The 22561-nt window shown below is 31.4% G+C and overlaps 4 protein-coding genes across 7 annotated transcripts in view; all 4 read left to right on the forward strand.

Moving 5' to 3' along the window:
- LOC106693011 (centrosomal protein of 78 kDa) overlaps positions 1 to 2496 on the forward strand; it is a 14966-nt gene extending 12470 nt beyond the window's left edge. For both annotated transcript variants that reach the window (XM_014439308.1, XM_014439309.1), the window contains exons 7-8: positions 968 to 1042; positions 2379 to 2496. In XM_014439308.1, coding sequence (XP_014294794.1) covers positions 968 to 1042; positions 2379 to 2454 — 151 coding nt within the window. In that variant the 3' untranslated portion in view covers positions 2455 to 2496. The remainder of the gene's footprint in view (positions 1 to 967; positions 1043 to 2378) is intronic.
- A 1927-nt stretch (positions 2497 to 4423) lies between these two features.
- On the forward strand, positions 4424 to 6931 carry Ccdc58 (Coiled-coil domain-containing 58). Its single transcript, XM_014439320.3, has 4 exons — positions 4424 to 4579; positions 4652 to 4777; positions 4858 to 5001; positions 6800 to 6931. The coding sequence occupies exons 1-4, from the start codon at positions 4550 to 4552 to the stop codon at positions 6911 to 6913; spliced, it is 414 nt and encodes a 137-aa protein (XP_014294806.1). The 5' UTR covers positions 4424 to 4549; the 3' UTR covers positions 6914 to 6931.
- Positions 6932 to 10338: 3407 nt separating this feature from the next.
- Positions 10339 to 13810, forward strand: LOC106693024 (oxysterol-binding protein-related protein 11). Of its 3 annotated transcripts, none has more exons than XR_010844736.1 (3): positions 10339 to 10568; positions 11308 to 11425; positions 13005 to 13810. XR_010844736.1 is itself a non-coding variant. In XM_014439323.2 (3 exons), the coding sequence occupies exons 1-3, from the start codon at positions 11314 to 11316 to the stop codon at positions 13745 to 13747; spliced, it is 744 nt and encodes a 247-aa protein (XP_014294809.1). In that variant the 5' UTR covers positions 11005 to 11313; the 3' UTR covers positions 13748 to 13810. The 3 variants fall into 3 exon arrangements, 1 of the variants encoding a protein (XP_014294809.1); XM_014439323.2 differs by lacking the exon at positions 10339 to 10568 and having other exon boundaries at positions 11005 to 11425; positions 13005 to 13217; positions 13329 to 13810; XR_010844737.1 differs by lacking the exons at positions 10339 to 10568; positions 11308 to 11425 and adding an exon at positions 12731 to 12856.
- Positions 13811 to 16056: 2246 nt separating this feature from the next.
- Positions 16057 to 20912, forward strand: Rpn9 (regulatory particle non-ATPase 9). Its single transcript, XM_014439324.3, has 8 exons — positions 16057 to 16215; positions 16282 to 16395; positions 16474 to 16663; positions 16745 to 16881; positions 18219 to 18333; positions 19150 to 19338; positions 19528 to 19725; positions 20579 to 20912. Exons 1-8 carry the CDS (start codon positions 16106 to 16108, stop codon positions 20675 to 20677), a joined length of 1152 nt encoding a protein of 383 aa, XP_014294810.1. The 5' UTR covers positions 16057 to 16105; the 3' UTR covers positions 20678 to 20912.
- The last annotated feature ends 1649 nt before the right edge of the window (positions 20913 to 22561 follow it).

Consider the following 22561-nt stretch of genomic DNA (forward strand, 5'->3'; position numbering starts at 1 on the left):
TCTTTTCATTCCAAACTCCTTAACCATCCTAACCCATTAATTCTTAATCTTTCATCCTTGACAATCTCTGATAATCCTCCGAGGCGTCTGAAAAGATGGCCACGGGACCTTCTAATTTAAATTAATGTTTGAAGTACCACCAATGGGTGGTTCCTTCCCTAGATTTTCAAGTGTATATGAAACATACTACAGATTTACCTATTGTATTATTTTGTACAGTTGTAAATTAAATTAAATAAATAACTAAAAAAAAAACAACTTTCAATTACTTTAAGAGAAACATGAGAAAACAACAGCAGTATGAATACACCATGAAAATTATGTTATAGAAACTAATTTTTGCGTGAAATTTGCTAATATTTTTCTCTTATTTCATTAAAATTAATGGCACTAGTCCACAAAAAAAATTACTTATTAATTAAATTAAATATGTTCTGCTATAACCCATGAGGGGTCAGGAGAGAAATACTCCATAAGGAAGTACAAGTACTGTTACTAGACTAACGGTTTTGCTAGGTGATTAGTTCAGGATCACGTTCGAACGCATATTTTTTTCCAATTAATTGTACCAACTTTATGAGGCTGGGTTGACCCCAGAGAGCTCCCGAGCCCACGGGGTTGACTCATGGCAACAGTAACGGATTAAATAATTATCGCCCACAATCGGATTCGAAACCAAGTTCTTGGAGTTAGAGGCACAGTGGCTTACTTACCACTGAGCCACCTTGCTCCATGACTTATATAGACCATCATTATAACTAATTTAAATATATAAAATGTATTTAATTTACACTCGCTCTGGCTCAAAGGGGATAAGCGTATTCTTTATTGTGGAGGTTGGAACTATACCGTATTAGTGAGTTTTAAATTTGAATTAATTCGCGGTGTTGGAGATTTTTTTGTGAATTAATTATTCCTAGGCATATTATAAGTAATATTTAAGTGACAGCTTGATAAAATGTTGCAGGGGTAACTCCAGAACTAATATTTCAAGTCATCTCAGAAGAACACAATCTTGTTTAATCTCCCAACGCAATCAAAGGTACTCTTTTGTTTTTATCTATTTTTTAAAAATCTTTTTAAGAGTCCACAGATATTAAAAATAATTTTGATTTCGTTGGGTATAAATAATTGTATCCTATGCATAAAATGTTAAGAACATGCCCACCCACTTATTAATATCAATTTTACACATAAAATGTAGGTACTGATTTTAATGTCATTCTGATAATTATCAGCGGAGTAAGTTTTAATTTTACATTTCAGTTAATCTTTCCATAAAGATTTCAATATCCCATTCGTTGCAGAATTGGTCCAAAATAGACATACCTTCTTCATTTTCAAAATTCGTACCCACACAAAACCATTATTAATCTCTCATCTTTATCCCTGATAACCCACCGAGGCGACTGAAAAAAGATGGCCACAGGATCTCCTAATTTAAAGGTTCCTTTTCAAGATTATCGTGTGTCCTGAAACATTTATCAAATTTACTTATCGTATTTTTGACGTGACAACGTCTTATAAATTAGATTCCAGGGAGTCATGTAGGCAAAAGTGTAGCGTAACGGAAATAGAATGGGCGTGGCTTAGTATGGCTTGGTAATTAAGGTTATAGATACTGGAAGTCATGTAGGCAAAAGTGTAGCGTAACGGAAATAGAATGGGCGTGGCTTAGTAGTATAGTAGTGGGGGTAATTGAGGTTATAGATACTGGAAGTCATGTAGGCAAAAGTGTAGCGTAACGGAGAGTGCGGTGGTGGCGGTAATTGAGGTTATAGATACTGGAAGTCATGTAGGCAAAAGTGTAGCGTAACGGAGAGTGCGGTGGTGGCGGTAATTGAGGTTATAGATACTGGAAGTCATGTAGGCAAAAGTGTAGCGTAACGGAGAGTGCGGTGGTGGCGGTAATTGAGGTTATAGATACTGGAAGTCATGTAGGCAAAAGTGTAGCGTAACGGAGAGTGCGGTGGTGGCGGTAATTGAGGTTATAGATACTGGAAGTCATGTAGGCAAAAGTGTAGCGTAACGGAGAGTGCGGTGGTGGCGGTAATTGAGGTTATAGATACTGGAAGTCTCGTACCATCGTCCGATTATGAACAGAATAATGGAAATTAATTGTTAAATATAAATATCATTTGTAAAGGAAAATAAATATCTTGATTCAAATATTGTGTGTCTATTTTATTAATATTATTATTCCAATATTTAGCGTAAAGTTGTCACATCAGGCGCGTTTCGGCGCCAAGCTCACATTTTTTTTGTATACAATTGTAAATTTCAATAAATAAATAATTAATTTAATCATTCCTAAGGTATTTCTTAAAAGTTTTTTTTTTTTTAATTAATATATAAATACTAATAAAATGTCTATCTAGGCTTGGTGGCGTTCCTGTATGGCAAAGAGCCAGTGCTGAACACTTAAAACAAGTCAAGAGCGTAGTCAAGGCCTAATAAAATGAGTAAAATAAATTAGTTCGCATTACTAAAATCGAATTTTTGTTTGTTATTACTAAAGACTAGTTGCTTTCTGTTATTTAACTTGTATTTTATGCTCCTCGTAAACAATTGACGTCAAGTTCAGTACACAAACATATTGTTTTCGTTTATCATATATATATAATAAACTAATAATGATAAACGAAAACAATAATGTTCGTGTACTGAACTTGCTTCAATGGGAATGAAGTCACATTTATTAGTCGAAATATTAAAACTCTTACGTGAACCACAATCTACTCCTTTATTTCCTAGATAACTACAGTGACCAAAATTCTACCACTGTATTGCACGATGGAGAGAGACTCAAGGTTCCTGCAACACACGAACACCAGTGAACTCCCCTTAAGTAGATGTGTTAGCAAAATGATATATATACGGACATACACGCCTATTTTTATTTATATATGATTGATTAAGGCCAAAACAACTTCAGAGTAGCGCATTTTTTTTACAACTTGGAACTCCATTAGGTTAAGCTCCGATCTTCAATGTTAATAATCATTTAAAAATTAATTAATCACTTGGATGATGCATTGAACAAAACTTAAAAGCTGAGATTTACCTAAAGGTCAAATCGTTATAAAAATAATTAATAATGCCATTATACAATTATACAATATTATGCCATTAATACAACTTTACTGGAAAACAATATGGTCCTGCCGTTGTCATAAAGATCTAATTTCATCCTCTCTTCTCTATTTTTGAGAATGACGACGACAAAAAGGTTTTTTGGAAACTAGAAAAATTACTATCTACTACATTTGAGTCATTCAGTCATTAAAATGATAACTGAAACAATGAAAACTTTTGCAAATTACTATATATTACCTTAAACCTTAAGTCAGCATGCACCGTAATTTAATAGCAACATTATTTTTTTTACTGGAAGATTATTGATTGACCGTGTGTATAGATGAATGGAATATGGTCTGGATGCGGTAAAAAAAAATTCAAATAGTATATAATTATACTATTTTATTGAGCCAACGTTTCGCCCCACGTTGCACTTTTATTATTAATTTTCTATTATATTTTACACTTTTCTGTATCCCCGCTCATTTAGTATATTGTGTTTCTTAATCACTTACACACATTGTATCCCATTATTTTATACTTTACTTTTCCTTTGTTTGTTTCATTTGTTGTTGTTCCTTTGTTTTTCTATCTGTTTTTTTTTTTTTAATATATTTTATCAATATTTCTTCTTCCCCTATTATGTATATTACCATTTATTGTTCACCTAATTTAAATACTTTTTTACTATGTTTACTTTACAAATTATTTTCGTTATTCTGGCATAACTGCCATCCCCACTCCTCCCAATACAAACTGTCACTTTGTCTTTGACTGCCGTCAAAACAGGTATGCATTATGTCTCATTATTTGATTTGTTTTTTTTTTTTGTTTTTTTCATCTCTTTATTTGTACTTTCTTTAATATTTCTTCTCTAATCTATCTGTTACTATTACCCTTTTCATTTACTATTTACAACCTTTAATTTTTCTTATTATATCTTACTTTTCATTTTATACCCCTGCTATTTTACACTTATGTTTTTTCTTTTTTCCTTTTTGTAACTATAGTTTTTGCATCTTTTTTAGCCCTGCAACGTGGGGCGAAACGTTTGCTCAATCAAATAGTATAATTACCTACTATTTGAGTTTTTTTTTACCGCACCCGGACCATATTCCATTCATTATTTTTTTTTTAAGAAAACAAATTTTTTTTTTTTAAACCTGTGAAATCAGACCTAAATAATCCAATGTTACCAAAAACTTGAATTCATAATAAATTTGCTAATACCATGTTTCATTATCTAGTGACTCATTTATGAAATACACGTCTTTGAGCTTTGATTTAGCTATACTTTAGAAAGGCTCTTTTACAAGTGAGTTAAATTTCATTTGTGACCTCGCTGCACTATGTGATCGATTACTCTAAATTATAACCCCAATTTTTCAAATTATCAAAATTTATATCATGTGCTTTTAGTATCTTTCTGTTTAAATTTCAAGTATAAGTAAAGAGAAAATAAAATATTGTAATGGAATGCGCCGATTTTTTGGAATTCCAGGTATAAATATTAAAGCCCTCTTGTGAAATCTTCAACAGAAATAAATTTTATTTTGGTTACATTTATTTCTAGGATACTCTAAAGAAAATGAGGGACTTGGATGATAAGATTGTATATGCCTTAAATGTAAATATACCAACTCCTTCATTTAGGGGTGAAATAGATCTATCACAGAATTGTAAACAATTATATGATGAAGTAGGTAATAAGGAAAGAAGCAAGTTACATAAAGTTGTGTAGTACATTAATACTTTCTAATGCTTATCTAAAATTTTCAGTTACAATCTAATTATGATAAACGTGAACTGTCTATTAAAAAATGTATTAATGTTACATCAGATAAAATCAATGAACTAAAACAGAAAAAAGAGAGTGGTGATGATCTAACAATTAATAAGGTTCTTAGTAAGGAACAAAACAAGGTTAGTTAGTTAACCATAATTATTATTTGTTTAATATATGTACATGCTAAACAAATAATTTTTGAGATTAGTTCACAATTGTCACTCCGACGTGTTGGATGGGTTACTCACTTATCTATATACAATGAGAAAATTGTCAATCATAGATGTTTGTTATAACGAGATACCGTTGTTATTTTTATTTATTCTCATTTATATCCGATCTCATCTGAAGAAGTCTCTTTTGAGGGTTTAATCATCGCTTTTGAGGAAGTGGAAATCAATAGCTGTTTTCCTAATGAAATAGTAACAGTGTTATAACCCTCAGAAATATAATATTGCATAGAATATTATGTATATTAGGGTGAGAACACCCCCATCCACCATTTGGAGTGACACTTGTGTATCAAAGTAGGCATTAGAAGATATTTTAATTACTTATATACTTGAAAGATGTAGTTGTAGTGTTGGTATACCAATTAAATATGTTATATAGTAATTTGGTGGGATACGCTAATTAATCTGTTCATTAGTACTGACAAAACAAACAAATATTTTTTAAATTATTTGATTCGTTGATTGGCTACATGCTTTTATTCACATCACATTTAAATTTTTACAAATATCTTATAATCTTTGATTATAGTGAAAGCAATGATACGAGGCATTGAATGTCTTTTATGATATTGCATATCTTTCCAGAATACTGCAGGTGGGGCAGAGGAGGTTTATGTCCTTTCCAATGTCACGAGCCTGATAGAATCCCACATTTATGCTCTGTGAGGTATTGGGACATCCACTAGTCAGGGTGGGTCCTATTAATTATGTGGTCTGTAGGCAGCTTTCTGTGTTAGATTTTTCAGAAGGCCTCAGCAAGGCATGTTCATTGGAGTGGAGAGAGTGAGCTGGTATTATTCTCGAGCACTATCGATACCAGGCTAAAAGATGAAGCTTAGGCACTGCAGGAATGGATACTATGAGTGGAGGGATAAAACTTTAGTCCTCGTGGGAAAGAGAGTTTATTAAATTCCGATGAGGAGATGAAGCTTCTGTCTGTATTTGTAGGACTATAAGAGGAGCAGATGAACACTCGGTTCTTATAGAGGACCTAGGTACTCGCGCAACCTAGTAGTTGTTTGATAAACTACTTGCTGGGGTGGCCAGGCCCTGTTTCATAATGAAAGCTAATAGTATTAGTTCATAGTACAAGTGTAGAAACTAGTGTGGTAATAATACTGATAATTATTTTTTTCATGATAGGGATGACTATTAGTGATATTTCAGGAAATAAAAAATACTAAAATACAAGTTACTATTGTACAAGTCAGTGTAATTGAATTAAGATAAATCTACAAGACTGATAGTATTAGTTTGTACTTTATTATGAAACAGGGCTCTGGTATGGCATTACAAACTACAAGGATTAATTGTATGGATTATTTATAAATTAGCTGAATCATCCCATGGGTGGTTTTCAAACTTTGAATATGAAACAGATTTCCATAATATGCCCGTTTATTCTTCTTGTCATCATTTTGACCCTAGGTTTCGTTAACTAGCTAACTGGCAGAGGTTATATAGGTTTTCTAGGATTATTGTTCTAACTTACAAAAATTTTGTATTTTACACTATGGGTACCTGAAGATTGTTTCGGTACTGAATCTACTTACTTAATTAGATCATTTATTTAATTGAGCAAACTTTGTTAAATTTTTGTGACGTGTAGTTAATCAAATATACCAATTTTATTTGAGTGTATCGTAAATAAAACATTTACAGTTTTTTAAATAATTACTAATGCCACAAATTTTTTTTTTAGTTGCGTATGCTGAAAAATGAACTTTTTGTGGAAGAAATTGTGAAAGATCGTTCATTGAAAATATACCAAGAGCGGTGTAGGGAATATTTCAAGCCTAAGAACTACAGTGTGTAGCAGGTGGCCGATCAAAAATGAGTAATCTAGAACTGCCAATCGGACTGTAATGTTCAGCTTAGAAAAAGCTCAATTAATTTTCTAAGATTAGGAGTAGCATAATGTAGGATTGTGTCTTGTTATACATAATGGCAACTGACAGACTGAATAATGTTTTTTTTATTGCTAATATTTACTTTTCTAAAAAAAAAAATACAAAGAAAATAATCTAAAAAAAAAGCTGCCTTCATGTGATGTGATGTTGAAATTTCATTAAGGATAAAACATAAATAAAGAAAAAAGTTTGATGTTTACTGTTTCTTGCATGAAACAGTAAGGATAAAACATAAATAAAGAAAAAAGTTTGATATATATGTATATGTAGTTGACCGTAAAAATTGATATATAGGAAGATGGTCAGGGTTGCGGTCACAAGTGAATTGTGAATCACTTGTGACCGCAACCCTGACCATCTTCCTATATATAAAAAAGTTTGATGTTTACTGTTTCTTGCATGAAACTGAACATCATTCATTTAATGTTTATCTATCCTAATTTCCTGTTGTTTCTTATTCCTTTTATTTTTTTTTTATCAAACATATGTCTTTTATATGAATTATGTTTCTTACCATTCATATGCTTTTAACATTGTTCCATCTTTCATGATTTGAGAATTTGGAGACTTTAGACAAAATAGTTTTTCTTATAAACATTTTTTTTTAATGTTAATTTGCTTTTATTTTAAGTTGCTTCTTCATTCTTAATGGTTATTAGCAATACTTTTAACTCAGATCTAATTTATAAAATTGTCAATTTAAAAAAATTCTTATTTATTTTTTGGTATAGATTAACATCGGGCATTTATATATAATTTCTTTCTTATTTATAAGAATTTTAGGAAATCCACTGAAACGTGATTTACGGTTTTCTGAATGCTACACCTTTAACAAGTCCTCACACTAAGTAACTCTGTGGAAGACAAATGGCAATTTCATCTATCCTTGGTACATACCTTGTTTGAAGACATTGAGGACTTGAAGACCATTTAGAATGATGGCCCTTCAACAGTCTTAGTTTTCATTGTTTATTCAAGTGAAACTTCTTTATCAACACTCTACACTTTGGAAAAAATATATATAAGGGAGTAAATTGATTTTGTGACGCAAGAAAAGATGAAACAGAAGTTGTGAGGGGGAGGGGCAATGCTGGCTGTTTTATTTTGTAACAGGAGAGCAGATCAGAGGAGGTAACTGAATTGGTCCTTCAGTTGCCAGTATTGAGTGATAAAATGACAAACCTAGCTCTCCTGTTACAATATAAAAAATGTTCCTGCAAGAATTGATTTAGGAAATGGCTGTTCTATTTTAATTATTAGTATTATGGAACTAATATTTTTCGTCATTAAGCTTAATTATTATCATTGTTAACCTATATCTATAAGAGAGAACACTTGATCGTTCATAACAAAAATTTAATATATTTTATTTCCAGAATTATAGGCAACCAGCCCCTAATTCCTCAAGAAGCAATAAAATTAAAAAAGATTTTCATTTTACATTATTTAATAATTTATTCTACTATAAAAAAAGTGTTATTGTGACACCATCAGTTTTGAAGGTTTTTAAAAATCTTTATTTCCGATCATGACTTTCCTTATAAACATTCAGCCCAAAACCTTATTTTTTTTATGAACGGTCTTGACTTAAAAAGCGATATAAATTTATGACATTATGTATTTCACAGCTTTAAACCACATTAAATGTGATCTACGGAGATAGTAGAGTCTAGACCGATCAATGTGAAAACTATGTAGTTTAACCGAATAATAAAATTATACCTTGTTTCAGATTGTTAATATCGGTTATTTATTGCTGATACATGACATCTATTGTTTGCTACCTGCTTAATTCTTAGAATACAATCATCTCAATAATAAATTTGTTACTTACAGAATTCTTCAATTTTATCATTGTTTAAATATTTAGTGCTTTTCTTCATATGCAGTCGATATGTATACAATTATTCCTAGTACAACAAAAAACAAATAAAAAAGTTAAATACTTCTCTTTTGAAGTTACAAAGTGATATGGTAAGTGAAGTGTTAGCTATAAGATACAAGTGAGGTGACATATTGATTGACACAAGGGTGAGAGAGTAAACTGTTAACTATATAAAATTTTTAATTGAGGCTGTGAATTCTGGAATCTACCAAGTCCAGTTTCAAAATTTTAATTGACAGTTTTGTTATTAGATTAAAAAAAAAAAAAGTAATATTTTCTAAGAAAATTTTATTTAACTGGCATCAAATAAATTCTATTACCCAGTGATGATCTTTTAAAATAAAATTGTTAATTAGAAAAAAATTTTAAATTTAATTTGGAAGTTAAGTTCTTGGTTTTTCTATATTTATTCCAGCTTCTGAAAATTACCAGCTTATAACCTCAATCTATTTAAAAGTATGATTATTTTGAAACCTCAAAGGAAAAATACTAAAGTTTCCTGTGTTTGAGGTGGTAAAAACAAAACTCATGTTATAGGAAAGACTATAAATTAGTTAATTAATTATGAATTACTTGTTATATATTAAAATTTGAATTATGTGAACCAGACCTGAATCCTTTATTTATAATTGTGAAGGATATTTAATAAGGAAAATCATTTTTTCTGTTAAAATCTAAAGATGTATAAGTGCTAAAGCATTTTCCTGAATTAGTTGAATAGCACGTTAAGGTACTTCTACAGGTTTGCCAAGCTTCAAATCCAAGAGTTAAACAAATTCTTGGTAAACAAAGAAAGCAAGAAAGGTTTAATAGAATTTTAAAATATACAATCTTAAACAACAGTTAATTATTAAATCTAAAGGTTTAGGAAATTCTGTAATTGATTAAAACAAGAAAAGCTCAAATATTCATTTGTTCGTAGTTCTGAAACAACGCAAAATAAACACAAAACACTCGCCGATAATCGATTTTTTTTTCCCCCGATCCCTCTAAAACATAAAGAAAAAGTGAATTAATAAATTCATTACTGTGAAAAAGAAAAGTAATTCGTGTTGGGTCTTACCTTTTACTACCTTTGGTATTTTAAGGTTACCTGTTATGTTTAGTTGTTATTTATGAGATATCCATTCTAAAAAAAGGTGCTATTTTAAATCCGGAGGTGAGGGGCCTTTTCGTGTTGTATCGCATAGAAGATAAAATAAAAAACATTAATTAATAAAGACAATAGATAATGGAGAAATAATAAGAAAAGAGAAGTGGGGGAGGGGGGGGCGAATTCAAACAAGATTAATACCAGTCAATGCTTGCGCATGTGCGAATTTGCTCTAGTTTGGCAAACGTGTTACAGTAGGTCTGTCCCAACTACTACTGACTGGAACTGTACAGAGCATGCGCAATACAGGTTTTGGGAGGAAACCTCCATACTGCGCATGCTCCGGACAGAAGTGGTTGTTTGAACAGACCTAGTTTCTCAAAAGATTTCGATGGATAACTGCTTTGCTTCAATGTGGAATGCATACTAAAGATTTGTAAAGGTCCTCGCATTAACCTAGGTCGATACTGCTGTACATGGCAGTGACTTCATACAGTTCTACACAACCGAAGGTAGTTGTATTCGTGTGTATTGAGGGGCCACCTTAGGAACCTTAAGACTGCAGTGCAGATAACGGCCCTGAGTGAGTTGACTTTTATTTCGTAGTTGTTCCATGGAATAAAAACTGAACCCTTTGGTTAGAATGTTATCATACTGGATAACTTCTTCGAATGTCAGAAATAGCGAGGTAGAGTATAAACAAAAAAGAAAAGGCTACACAGCAGTGCTGTATTCGTAAATTTTCCAATATATGAAACCCATTCTTCCATTATTGAGTTATCGGGAGGTACTCGGGAAAAAAACACGGGTCGTCTATTAATATATAGGACTACACCACTGCTACACTGCCATCCTGCCGTCGTTTTCATTTTACCACTTACAGAGGAGAACATAGATTTGCTTATTTTTAAATAATTCTTTTTTTTTTATTTACTACAATTTGAAATTTTTGAAAATATTTACCAGTCAATTAGAATAATTAATGATCACCTGAGCTAATACCCATTAAATATTAAAAAATAATCATTGGTATAGGTTATGAATATTTTATCGGCCATCCGTATATTTTCAAAAGGAGTACAATCATCTGTCTATGATCACCTTTGTTCTAAATAGAAAATGATCATAAGATAAATTTACGTTCGAATGTTGGGATTTATTAGGAATTGTTGTGTTTTTTTCAGATCTATTATTTATCTGAGATGGGACCACTTCGTAGCCTGGTGGCACTACGTGATGATAAATAGATGATTTTTAAAACAAATTTATAGTGTTTATTTTTTTAAAATTATTACTAACCCGAAATATACAAATTCCCAAAGGTGGTAATGGAAGTGTTGTGGCAGTACACCGAAGCACTCAGGCAGAATCGGACGCTGTCAGTGAAGGTCAAGAGCTACTTTACTAATCCACAGAAAGGCGTAAAGTGCTGCTTTAGTTGTGAGTAATCCAGTGTTAAAACCCTTAGATTATGTTTTTACTTTAACAATAATTTATGAAAGATAAAATAGAAGAAATATTTCTTCAAGACATAGATCTTAAAAGAAATCTATCGACGTTTAAAAGTCTTCAGATTCTAAATAATGAAATATCTTTCAAAATGTTCAATTCATGTCCAAACATGATGTTCTGTGTGCATAGCTCAGATACGAAAATGAATTGCACTAGAAGTGCTGGATTTTTATGCTTTCTACCATTTCCTAAAAAACGCCATAACTCTACTTTACTTTTTTAACCTTAAAGTTTATTAGTATTAAAAATATTTTCGTTTCGCTGACAAAATATGTTTGCAACCTATTTTCTCAATTCGGTTACAAAACAATAATTATAATTGATGCAACATTTTTTTCTAACATGTGAGAGAAGAAGTTATGTACAGGGTCTATCCTATTCTAACCATGGTGAGGGTCAAGTTTTCATTTCGTTGGACCGCCACAGAAACAAAAGTTGATAACCAAGGGCGTATAGGAACCGGCGCCGCAGCAGTCACGAGCGAGTTAAAGTTTGGTCTACAAACGGCCCTTGCCCTTCACTTACCTACAGATAGAATATGTGGGACTGCGATTTTGAAAATTTTCGAATTATATTTTCGAAGGAAATGTTTTGAGGCCCCCTTGAGTTATATATAAGGTTTTATTATCCTTGTTGAAATAGTCACTCAGGGCTTTAATGTCGAATTTTCAAGAAAGTCTTTCCCTAAAGTATCTTTTATTTTAAATTATAAAGAAGATGATCAGGGGAGCGTTCACAAAAGAAAACAAAAATTAGTAAAACAACTATTTTTTATTTTTTGTTTTCTTTTGACCGCACCCATAAAATAATAAACAGTTCTCTTTATTAGCTATAATAAACAATGGAAAGATGCAAAATATTAAATAATTTTATGAATCACTAAAGGAGAAAAAAAAAAAAGATGAATGAAATCATCTGATTCGATCAGACTGGCCAACCTTTTCCGATCAATGCAGCTTTGTTATCTTTTGTAAAACTGTTGTATTATTGGCAGGAATTAAGTTGATATTCGTTTTTCGCGTTTCTAGATACCTGTAAATGTAATAGTAACTGAACATTAATTTTTTTTTTGGTTGAAAGTTTACAACCCAGAAATAATACATGAAATAGTGTGATACTTGGAATGCACTAGAATTTGTTTATACGATATTTAATGATCACCCATGTGATTATTAATCATATTAAATAATAATAAAGTTATTTCCAATAATATTTCATTATTTATGATTTAATTTAATGAACTAATTTAATATAAGTCTAATTAATATAGCATAAATGTTTTTATGTTGGTTTTAAAAAAATGAACATAAGGATAAGCGAAATATTGTCCTGGAAAAATGCTGGTTCATATTGTAAATGGTGACTATCTCTGAATTATTCAGTTAGTTTTGTAGGAGAATCGATTACTTAATGTACTTTATCTATTGATATGTTATATCTTCATTAATTTTACATGTAATTTAAAAAAAAAAAATTGTACGAAGCTAATACAACTTTTATTTCAAAGGCTATCCCCGAAAAATGAGAAATATGATGAGAAAAAACAGGAAAAGAAATAGAAAGAAATATTTTTGCTCTGAGACGTTGTCATCGAGAAGCTCTCAGTCTTTTTCTAATACCAATGAACCGAATAACCTGAGTCTAGATCAAAACTTACTCGTTGGAGTATCTTCTCAGTTGTATGAGGGTCAGCTCTCCAAGTACACGAACATGATGAAAGGTTGGCAACTTCGTTGGTTTATTTTGAATGCTAAAACTGGTATTTTAAGTTATTTTATAAACGAAAGTGACAAATGGAAACGACCTAAAGGCTGGACCAATCTGATTTCAGCCATCATTTCTCCTAGTGATGAGGATTCGAATACGTTCACAGTGAGCTCGGTTTGTGGGAATTGTTTGAAACTGAGAGCACGTGATGCTAGGGGCCGTCGTGATTGGATCACCAAGCTAAGAACTGTAGCTCAACACCATGGAGATTCTACTCGGGAGAAAGTATTCCAGAGATCATCTCTTAAATCTGAAATTGATGAAACTAAGGAGGCTTTTGACAAAGTGAAAAAACACCTTTTTGAAACGGAAAAAGAACGCTTATTATTAACAAAGGCGATTGATGATTTACCCACACGTGGTAAACTTCATCATCTGGATCCTGATTTTCTCACATTGAAAGCGTTATCATATGCTGTGGTTGTGTCACTAAATCAGTGTTTATTTATTCTGCAAGAACAACCCCATCGTTCTGAACTATAAAAATCTTCTCTGAATAGTTTTTGTTACATTGTTGGAGAAAAATAAATTTCATATAATCATAAATCAATTGTTTAATTAATGTAAAAATCCGTGGAAGCTCTAGTAGTTAAGGTTTTACTTGGTTTAAATTGTACTGACGAGGTTGTCTAAGACTTAGGCGGCTCTCCAGCCTGATATCCACTTTACAGAAGGCCCTCGACAAGGCGTATTCAATAATAGGTAAGAAAGGAAGGGCCGTGCCAGGGGATGAGCCCTGGACACTGATGTAGGTCGAGGAGGTCTAGGTAAGAGAGAGTCTGAGGTTGAGTAGCAGTTCTAGTTGCCGAGATGAAGGAGACGGACTAAGATTGCTGATAGATAGGCCATATCATAGATATAGGCCATAAAGATATACCATAGAGATAGGCCATCATCATGGGCGAGCATACTAAAAAACAGCTCTTGTGAGAATCGATTGGCAATAAACCTTTCTATCTCAAGTAGAGTGAGTGCGCAAGGCTGTGGATCAAAGATCAAAAAGGGGATTTAGAGCCCCTTATTTATAGGCCTAGTCTATGTGGCTGTGACCGAGGAGCGGTCGGTACATGTCTTCTTGAGATAGTTTCGTGCATTGTTTTGGTATCGTTTATTAATCATTCTATTGACATTGTTAAGTGTTATATACAGAAATTATTAATACATAAAAATTACAGTATGTCTGTTACAAGATGAAGTAATTTGTAAATTTGAGATCTTCGATGAGGCTCGAGGTGCAGCGCTCAGGCGAGTTGAGACTGAACCGCTTGCTCCCTCTCGCTACAGTACTGTATGAAGTGCGCCTTCAACTTAAGTCCAGGGGTTACTTCTGTTTTGACTGGCTGGTTGGGTATTGTAAGTGGACTGTATATATAAATTAATTGAAATGAAAAAATAAACAGAAAAATCTCTTGGGTAATTTACATATAGCTATAGGAGTTGCCGAAACAAAACATTTATGTTGAAAGAAGATATTTGACCGTATGAAGATATCACAATGGTAAAAGAGAACTATTTATTGTAAACTAACGTTTCGCCCCACTTTACAAGACTGTAACAATGAAGTTGGTCACAGAATTACATTCTTACAGCCCTGCAAATTGGGGCGAAACGTTTGTTTACAATGAACAGTTCTATTTTACTAATTTGATACCTTTATTGACCGCCACCCGGACTATCCTCCTACAAAACATTTATAGTTAAAGTGTGTTAATTAATTTTTATTATGGATATATGAAAACTGTAGATATGCTTTTTAATGATCATGATGGACGGTGGACCAACAGGTGTGGATCATATATAGAAGGAAGTTTGCTTACTCATGCTTCTTTTTTCTTCTCTTCGCATCCCTCTATTTATCCTCACCTCGATTGCCGGAGATGTTTCTACTCACTCATTTTACACTGAAGAAGAATGAAGAAAAACAATTAATGCTTGGACTGAGAAAAAGGTTGCCTCGTGCCTTTATTGTCTTCCTCTCCCCACAGAAGGAGCTAGAGATGATGCTAGGTCACACCACTAGCAGTGCCTACATTATACGGGGCTCATCCAACTATTTCGGTTTACCCGAAACAAAACGCCCACCTAAATCACTCCGAGTGATTTATTTGAAGATAAGATATACAGGCTCCCGCAGGCAGGCTAAAATTTACCAAAAGAGAAAAAAACAAAAAACAAACACAGCATAAGTTATACCTATACACAGAGCCTTCAATTAAAACAAAAAAAGGAGAGTGGGGCACATTTTAACTCGCAAAAATAAAATACAAATTGGTTGTCAGGTCAAAAAATCATTATTACTTGACCAATATAAAAATGGTGTTAAAATATAAATTATTTTATCGTCTATCGTGCCTATCGTAATTCGTATCCTTGTGTGAGCTAATTTCTCATTACTTATTTATTGTTAATATTCAACGTGCATATTGCAAATTTAGTATTGCATTTAGGCCTAATAATAATTTTTTCCAGCTCTATTTCTTTATTATGAATTTTTTTTTTCTGATATACGTTTGTACATTCGATGTTGGCTCAAATAAAAATAGTACCCCAATCTACTACTTGAGTTTTATTTGACCGCACCCAGACCAAATTCAATTTATTGTTAGAACATTCGAATATGAATTATGCTCTTCTTGAAAAATTTCATTCGTAATATTTTCGCTTTGATGTTTAATCAGTAATTTTATTCATTCTATAACTTGAACAATCAAGTTTTATGATACTTATAGTTCATACTGCTCACATGAACTGTTTATAACCTACTAGCTTAAAGATAATGTTGAACACCTATTCACGAACGATAAAAGTATAAAATTGCACAGTAATACAACAAATTCAGAAATGGCTTCAGTTTCGAAAGATGTTAACGCTTATCTTTCAGCTAAACAAAGTTCAACTCCTAAAGATATTGCTTCAGAATGGACTCTTCTCGAAGAATACCACACAAAAAAGTTAGTTTATTTTTATTAAGTATTTGTTCTTCATTAATAGTTGTACTGAATATTTGAATTCTACAGGTTGTGGCATCAATTGACCCTAAAATTGGCAGCTTTTGTTAAAAAGGACCATTTGCAGAAAGGAACAGAATTAATAGAACTTTACAATAACTTTATCCAAGGTTTTGAAAGCAAGTATGTTAGACTCATTTTCTAACTAATTTGAGGTTTAGCTGGTCTTTTTGTAATACTATTTATTTTAATATTTATTAGGATAAATCCTTTAGCTTTGGTTGAAATAGTGTCGCACATAGTTGTTCAGTACACTAATCCAAAGGAAGCTTTAACCTTCCTCCAGTCAATTGAACCTAAGGTTGGAAGCAATTCGGACGCCGTTGCACTTATCAAAGTCTTGCAAGGAAATATTCTTTTGCAGCAACTTAATGACCTAGAAGCGGCTAAGGTATTTGCTTATTTAATTGACTTAATTTCTAGTCTCCAAATAATTCATTTACATTTGAGTTATAATTTGAATAAATTTCAGAAAATCATAGATGATGTTGAAAAAATATTAGATGAAGCTGATGGAATAACGACTGTCCATGGTAGATTTTATCTCCTTGCTAGTAAATACTATCGTCAAAAAGGTCATCATGCAGACTACTACAGAACTGCACTAAGGTATGGTGAATAAATCATTGCATATTGTGGTTTGGCATAGTATGTTTAAATTTCTTTGTGGGATTTAAGTTTTAATATATTTATTTATGATCTAAAAACTGCAAGATTTTTTGTATTTGTTAGTATAACTCCTGTTTTATTCAGTTTAATCTTTTAGGTATAAAATATGAGATTTTACTGTGAAATTGTTTGTGTAGAATCCTTTTATTTATTATTTTTAATAATGAACCTAAGTGACAAAAACTAAAAAATAATTAACTTTTCTTCGAATTTGAGGTTGTTTGAGATATATAAAATCCAATGTTTTGAGATAAATAAAATCCAACTATTGAATAATATAAATCTGTCATCCACCGTTTATCCTTAGTAACTGTTTACAATAGGTGTAATAAGCTGATATAGCGCAGTACGCCATCTGCTGTGTGCTGTCTTTTTTTATTTTCGGATACTGTCTGGCCATTTCTGGGTTTTGGCAACCGTGGGGTTTAATTTATGCAATATGTGTTTGCAATGATGTAAAAAATAATTAAGGTTGAAGTGTTTATAGGTGCTGTCAGTAAAGTTCCAAAAATAAGTAGAACTTATTTATTTGTGCCGATTTGACTCTTGATAGCAACTCCGCCCGAGTCACTCTGATGAAGGCCTGAAATTCAAGTCGAAATGTTGGTACAAATAAATTAGTTTTACTGATTTGTGTATGTTTAATGTTTCAACCTCGACCATCTTCTCCTCATAACGATTAAGGTTTCTTCCGTTTTGCAGTGCATTGCTCAGTTCAGCTCCTTACCCATCTGTTGCTTTTCTAAGAAATTATTGGGTAATTTTTAAAATGAATTTAATTCATATTTCTAAGTTTAGCACAAAAGTCACACGTCATCCCAGATGTTTCTTTGATATAGACATTACTAGCAGCCGTTGTATTTCAAAATGGTGGCTGATTAGAGATTTCATACACCATCGACTTGCCTATTTATCAAGATTCAGGAAAATATAAAATGTTTTGGAATTGACATATTAAAGTTAATATTTAATATGAATTATCATTGAATATTCAATATTCATTCCTGATAAAAACCTGAAATATTGGTCAAATGTAAATGCGTAATAAATAGTGTTTACTTTTTTTCTTAGTACCTTTTTGACAGCTATCAGGCTTATCTTATCCTTAAATTCTCTCAGCTCAACTGATAATCTTCATACAGAATTATTTATTTATTAATTATTACTTAGTATTAATTAAATTAGGAAGGGGTATAGATTGGAAAATTATTGCTTCAATATAAGCTGCATTATTTAGTTTTAGATTTTTAATTAAATCATATTGTTTTATTTTTTAGGTATCTAGGTTGTATCGAACTGTCTGATTTGAGTGAAAATGATAAAATTCAACACGCTTTCTTCCTCGGCCTTGCAGCACTGTTAGGAGAAGGAGTTTATAATTTGGGTGAACTAGTAAGTTGCAATATTAACATTAAACTAAATTTTTAATCTTAAAATTAAACAGAAATGTGTAGACTTTTCTTTAGTTATCATAAGTATTCATGTAATTATATATGATCTATATAATACAAACTAATTTTCGTATCAGTTATGATTATATTTTTTTTTAATACAAGGGACGGCTGAAAAATAATGCACAAATGCTTAGAGAATATAAATGAAAGTAAGGAGCAAGATAAGATAAAATTTAAATTATAGTACACTTCTTATGCTTCAAAAGTCCTGAATCCAGGACTTGATAGCTGTTTATCATCGGTAGTCTAATGATTACCCTCAAGGTTTCTCTTGAGTAGAGTAAAGAAATAAAAATCTGCAAGAAAGTTGTAAAAGCAGTTGGAACTTCCACTTGTGTAGAGCCTTTGCTGTTGCATGTGGCTGAGTTTTGTCATGGTGCAGGATTATTGGCACTATGTTGCCTATAACACGGTATACTTGAGGTTTTTTATAATGTTTATTGTAGTGACTGGACGTTATGTATGTGTTTCAATCAACAATTATATTCTTAATTAGGGTCGCAACAATCAAATTTTATTGGAAACATTTGCACAAATAAATAAGTTTTGTTTATTTGTGTATTTTTTGCTGACCCCACCCCCGACCATCTTCTCTTCATATATATTTTTTAATTCTCTGTTCTTATTACTTATATATTTATTCTATGATAATTGGTATACTCCTGTTAAAAAGTATTTAGCATTTTTAACACAGTAATGTTTCTTTAGGAGAAGTTCCAGCGTAAATTTGATATCTTTATTTATTTTTGTTTAGTTAGCACACCCTGTACTTGATAGTTTGAAAGGAACTAGTAACGCATGGATCATTGACCTCCTATCAGCTTTTAACTCTGGAGATATTGCGAAGTTTGAGCTAATGAAACCTAAATGGAGTGAAATTCCTGATCTATTAGCACATGAGATAAAACTTCGCCAGAAAATCTCTCTTCTTTGCTTGATGGAGGTATGTATTTTCAATATTATGTCTTGTCAATATTTTTGGTTTAGTAATTATGCATTTATCATTTGAAAGATTTTAAGAAAATCATGGATAGTCAATTTTTTTTTTTACATTTTGAATTTTTTCAAATCTTTAGTCAATGCTTGATTCATCATATATGAATATGTATTATTGATCATTATATGTATATAGATGACCTTTAAAAGAGCCTCCAATAAGCGAGACCTGACCTTCGTTGAAATTTCACAAGCAACAAGGCTGCCGATCGAAGAGGTGGAATTGTTGGTGATGAAAGCATTAGCTCAGGGACTCGTGAAGGGGGCTATAGATCAAGTTGGTCAGACCGTCCACATGACGTGGCTTAAACCCCGAGTTCTAAATAAGCAACAGGTATTTATGATGTTTTATCTATTATAACACTTTTGTTTACTTACTGGTTATCCAATACATTTTACTATATAATCACCTACTGAATATTGTTAAAAACCTTTTAATATTTGAGGTGTGTAGCTTAAAACCAGCTCCATCTAAATTTATAAAATTTTCAGGAATTCGCAGTACATATTCAAAATAAAAGTCTTACATGAATTGCATGGTGTTTTTTTTTTTTGTTTTTTTTCAAATTGTTCTGCAAAAGTTTCAAAAGGAAAGGAAAGGTGTATCGTCCTGGGAAGGTTCTTAGCAATTGAAATCCTGGATTTTTCAGTTGAATAAAAGTTATGATCATGCTTAAACATTAATCATGCATAATTAAATGTATACATTTTTTCATATGATGTACAAGAGATAATATAGGTAAAGGAATAACCTAAGCTAAGAAAAAAAAAATCACGTAAATCAGACAAGTATTTACAAAAATATAGAAAATTTTCAATATCACCTATCTATTTAAATAAATTTTAATGTTCATTTGTTGCTTATCTTGGTGGAATAAAGTCCCTACAAAACAAAAAAAAAAATTAATTGAAATCCGATTTAAAAAAAATATATATATATAGAATTTGTAGCCAAGACATAAAACTTATAATATGTACATAAGTATTTAATTATAACTAAATTGATATCGAACTTTCAATAGTGTTGATTCAATCTATGTACACAGTACATATTCAAATCTAGCAGTAGTGAAGTATTACAGGGTTAGCTAGTCTCCTGTATAATTTCTGTTTGAAGGAATTATTTATCACTTTTATTTAGTTTGATGGGAAATTATTTGTCTTTTAATTATTTTTTGTATTTCTAGATATCATCCATGGTCGATAGGCTAAATGTTTGGTGCAAGGAAGTGCGAGAGATGGAAAATATATTGGAAACGAAAGGGCAAGATTTCCTTACATTATAAGACTACTTATTTATAAGAATTCAAATGTAAGGAGGGCTCTCTCCTCTTTTTTGTATTTAGATTTTTTTTTATTGTTATTAATTAAATGAAGATTACAACTAAATTCAATTTCTATTTTTTTTTTAAATGTGTTTTGAGTAATTATATTTTCTTTAAGAAAATAAAATAAACTTATTTTTAATTAAAATATCAGAGAAGAAACTATGTAAAGTAATAAAATTATTAGAAAAATTAATTATAATGTTATTTATTCTTACCCTATCTTTTACCACAGCGATAACTGTAAATAATATTAAATAAATTATAATTTACCGCTGGGTTGTGTAAAGATTTGTGGTTTATGCAGCTAGAGCCTAACCCAAGTTTTGATGAATGACATAGCATGGTATCAATTGTCTCCTTATGCTTCTTCAATCAATTGACATTTTTATAGTTTTTAAAGGCAAGTCCGCAGTCGCCAAGACAAAAAAAGATAGTAGGGATAAGTGCACACATTCTTTTATACTCTTATCATGTTATCACCGGGGACACTGCAAACTTGCTCTTAAAAACTTGTCAATTGATTGATGAAGTATAAAAATATTGTTTGAGGAAGTCAGCCATTTTTTAATGGGACTTTGAGATGCTGCCCTCTTGTGGCAAACACATGGAAGAGTAGAGGAGTTGGCACATCTGTTTTGTTACTGTTCTACAACGTAACATGAGTGAGTAGATCTTCACCACACTCAGGCAGGAGTGATAGTGGGAAGATGAGAGAGGAAAATAGCAAGAGAGAAACCAGTCTTCAAGTTCCATCTAAACATCACTCTAAGTAACCTATAATACCTTCCATAATTTCATGTAAACTCAGTCTTATCGATAGTCAAAATTAATTTAAATTCCAACAACTATCTTGTAAACCCTTTTGACAAAAAAATTTAATCAATTGTTTTATATCTATTACAAGAACAGAGGTTTTATTTTCATTTTGTTTAATATAATCAATTTTATTTCAAATACAGTCCACCTTAGCGATAACAGCAAATTATGATTAATTCAGGTAATATCCCCCAACTATGAAACCTGGGCATTACTTTAATAATACAGATACTATTTTATGTTCTATATCAAAAGAATTTCTTTTCTTTTTTTCTTTGTCTAACTAAGCATGAGAATTTAATCTTTTTTGAGCTATAGAATTGGAACTATGTTCTGAAAATAATTTTGGTCTACTAACTATTAAATTTTTCGGTAAGTTAATATTATTATGAATAAGTGAAAATTAAAGTCAGGAATTTTCAGACTGTTATTTTAACTATTTATTTTTAAAATATGGATTCGGCATCAAATTATTAAAATAAAGATTTTCTAGATCAAAAGATAAATATTTTAATAATTTTCTTTTATTTTTCTTAATTTTTACTTTGTGGTACTTCTTTTCTAAAATGCCTCGACTAGTCTGTCTGATCCCCTGAGAGTGCAACTTGAACCTGCCAACCTGTTCTAGAAGGAACTGAAGTTCTCCTGTTAGCTCACTTCAAGTGTAAGCTCAAAAATAAAACGGTAAAGTGGGGTTACTTCAGGTTTTCACCCACTGACTGAAAATAAAAATATTCTAAGAAAAAAATCACTTCATTTTCTGAATTTCATTTCATTCTAATCGTTCTAATTAGATTTAGTACCTGCAATTCATACAGGCTCTTGGAAATTTGATAACCAACTTCTACAAGAAACTATAACTTCAAACAGAATTAAAGAAGTTAGCATTAGATTTAAAAATTCGAATTAGCTCACTTTCACTGTTAGCTTAGCATGTTTCATTTGGTAGGAGGTTTGAACAATATTGCAATAAACTAAATCTTATAGTTTAAATTATGAAGAAGATGGTCGGGGGCGGTCAAAAGG

This window comes from Halyomorpha halys, unplaced genomic scaffold (genome assembly GCF_000696795.3).
Source record: "Halyomorpha halys isolate HHAL.00 unplaced genomic scaffold, Hhal_1.1 Scaffold83.1, whole genome shotgun sequence".
NCBI classification, from domain to species: Eukaryota; Metazoa; Arthropoda; class Insecta; order Hemiptera; family Pentatomidae; genus Halyomorpha; species Halyomorpha halys.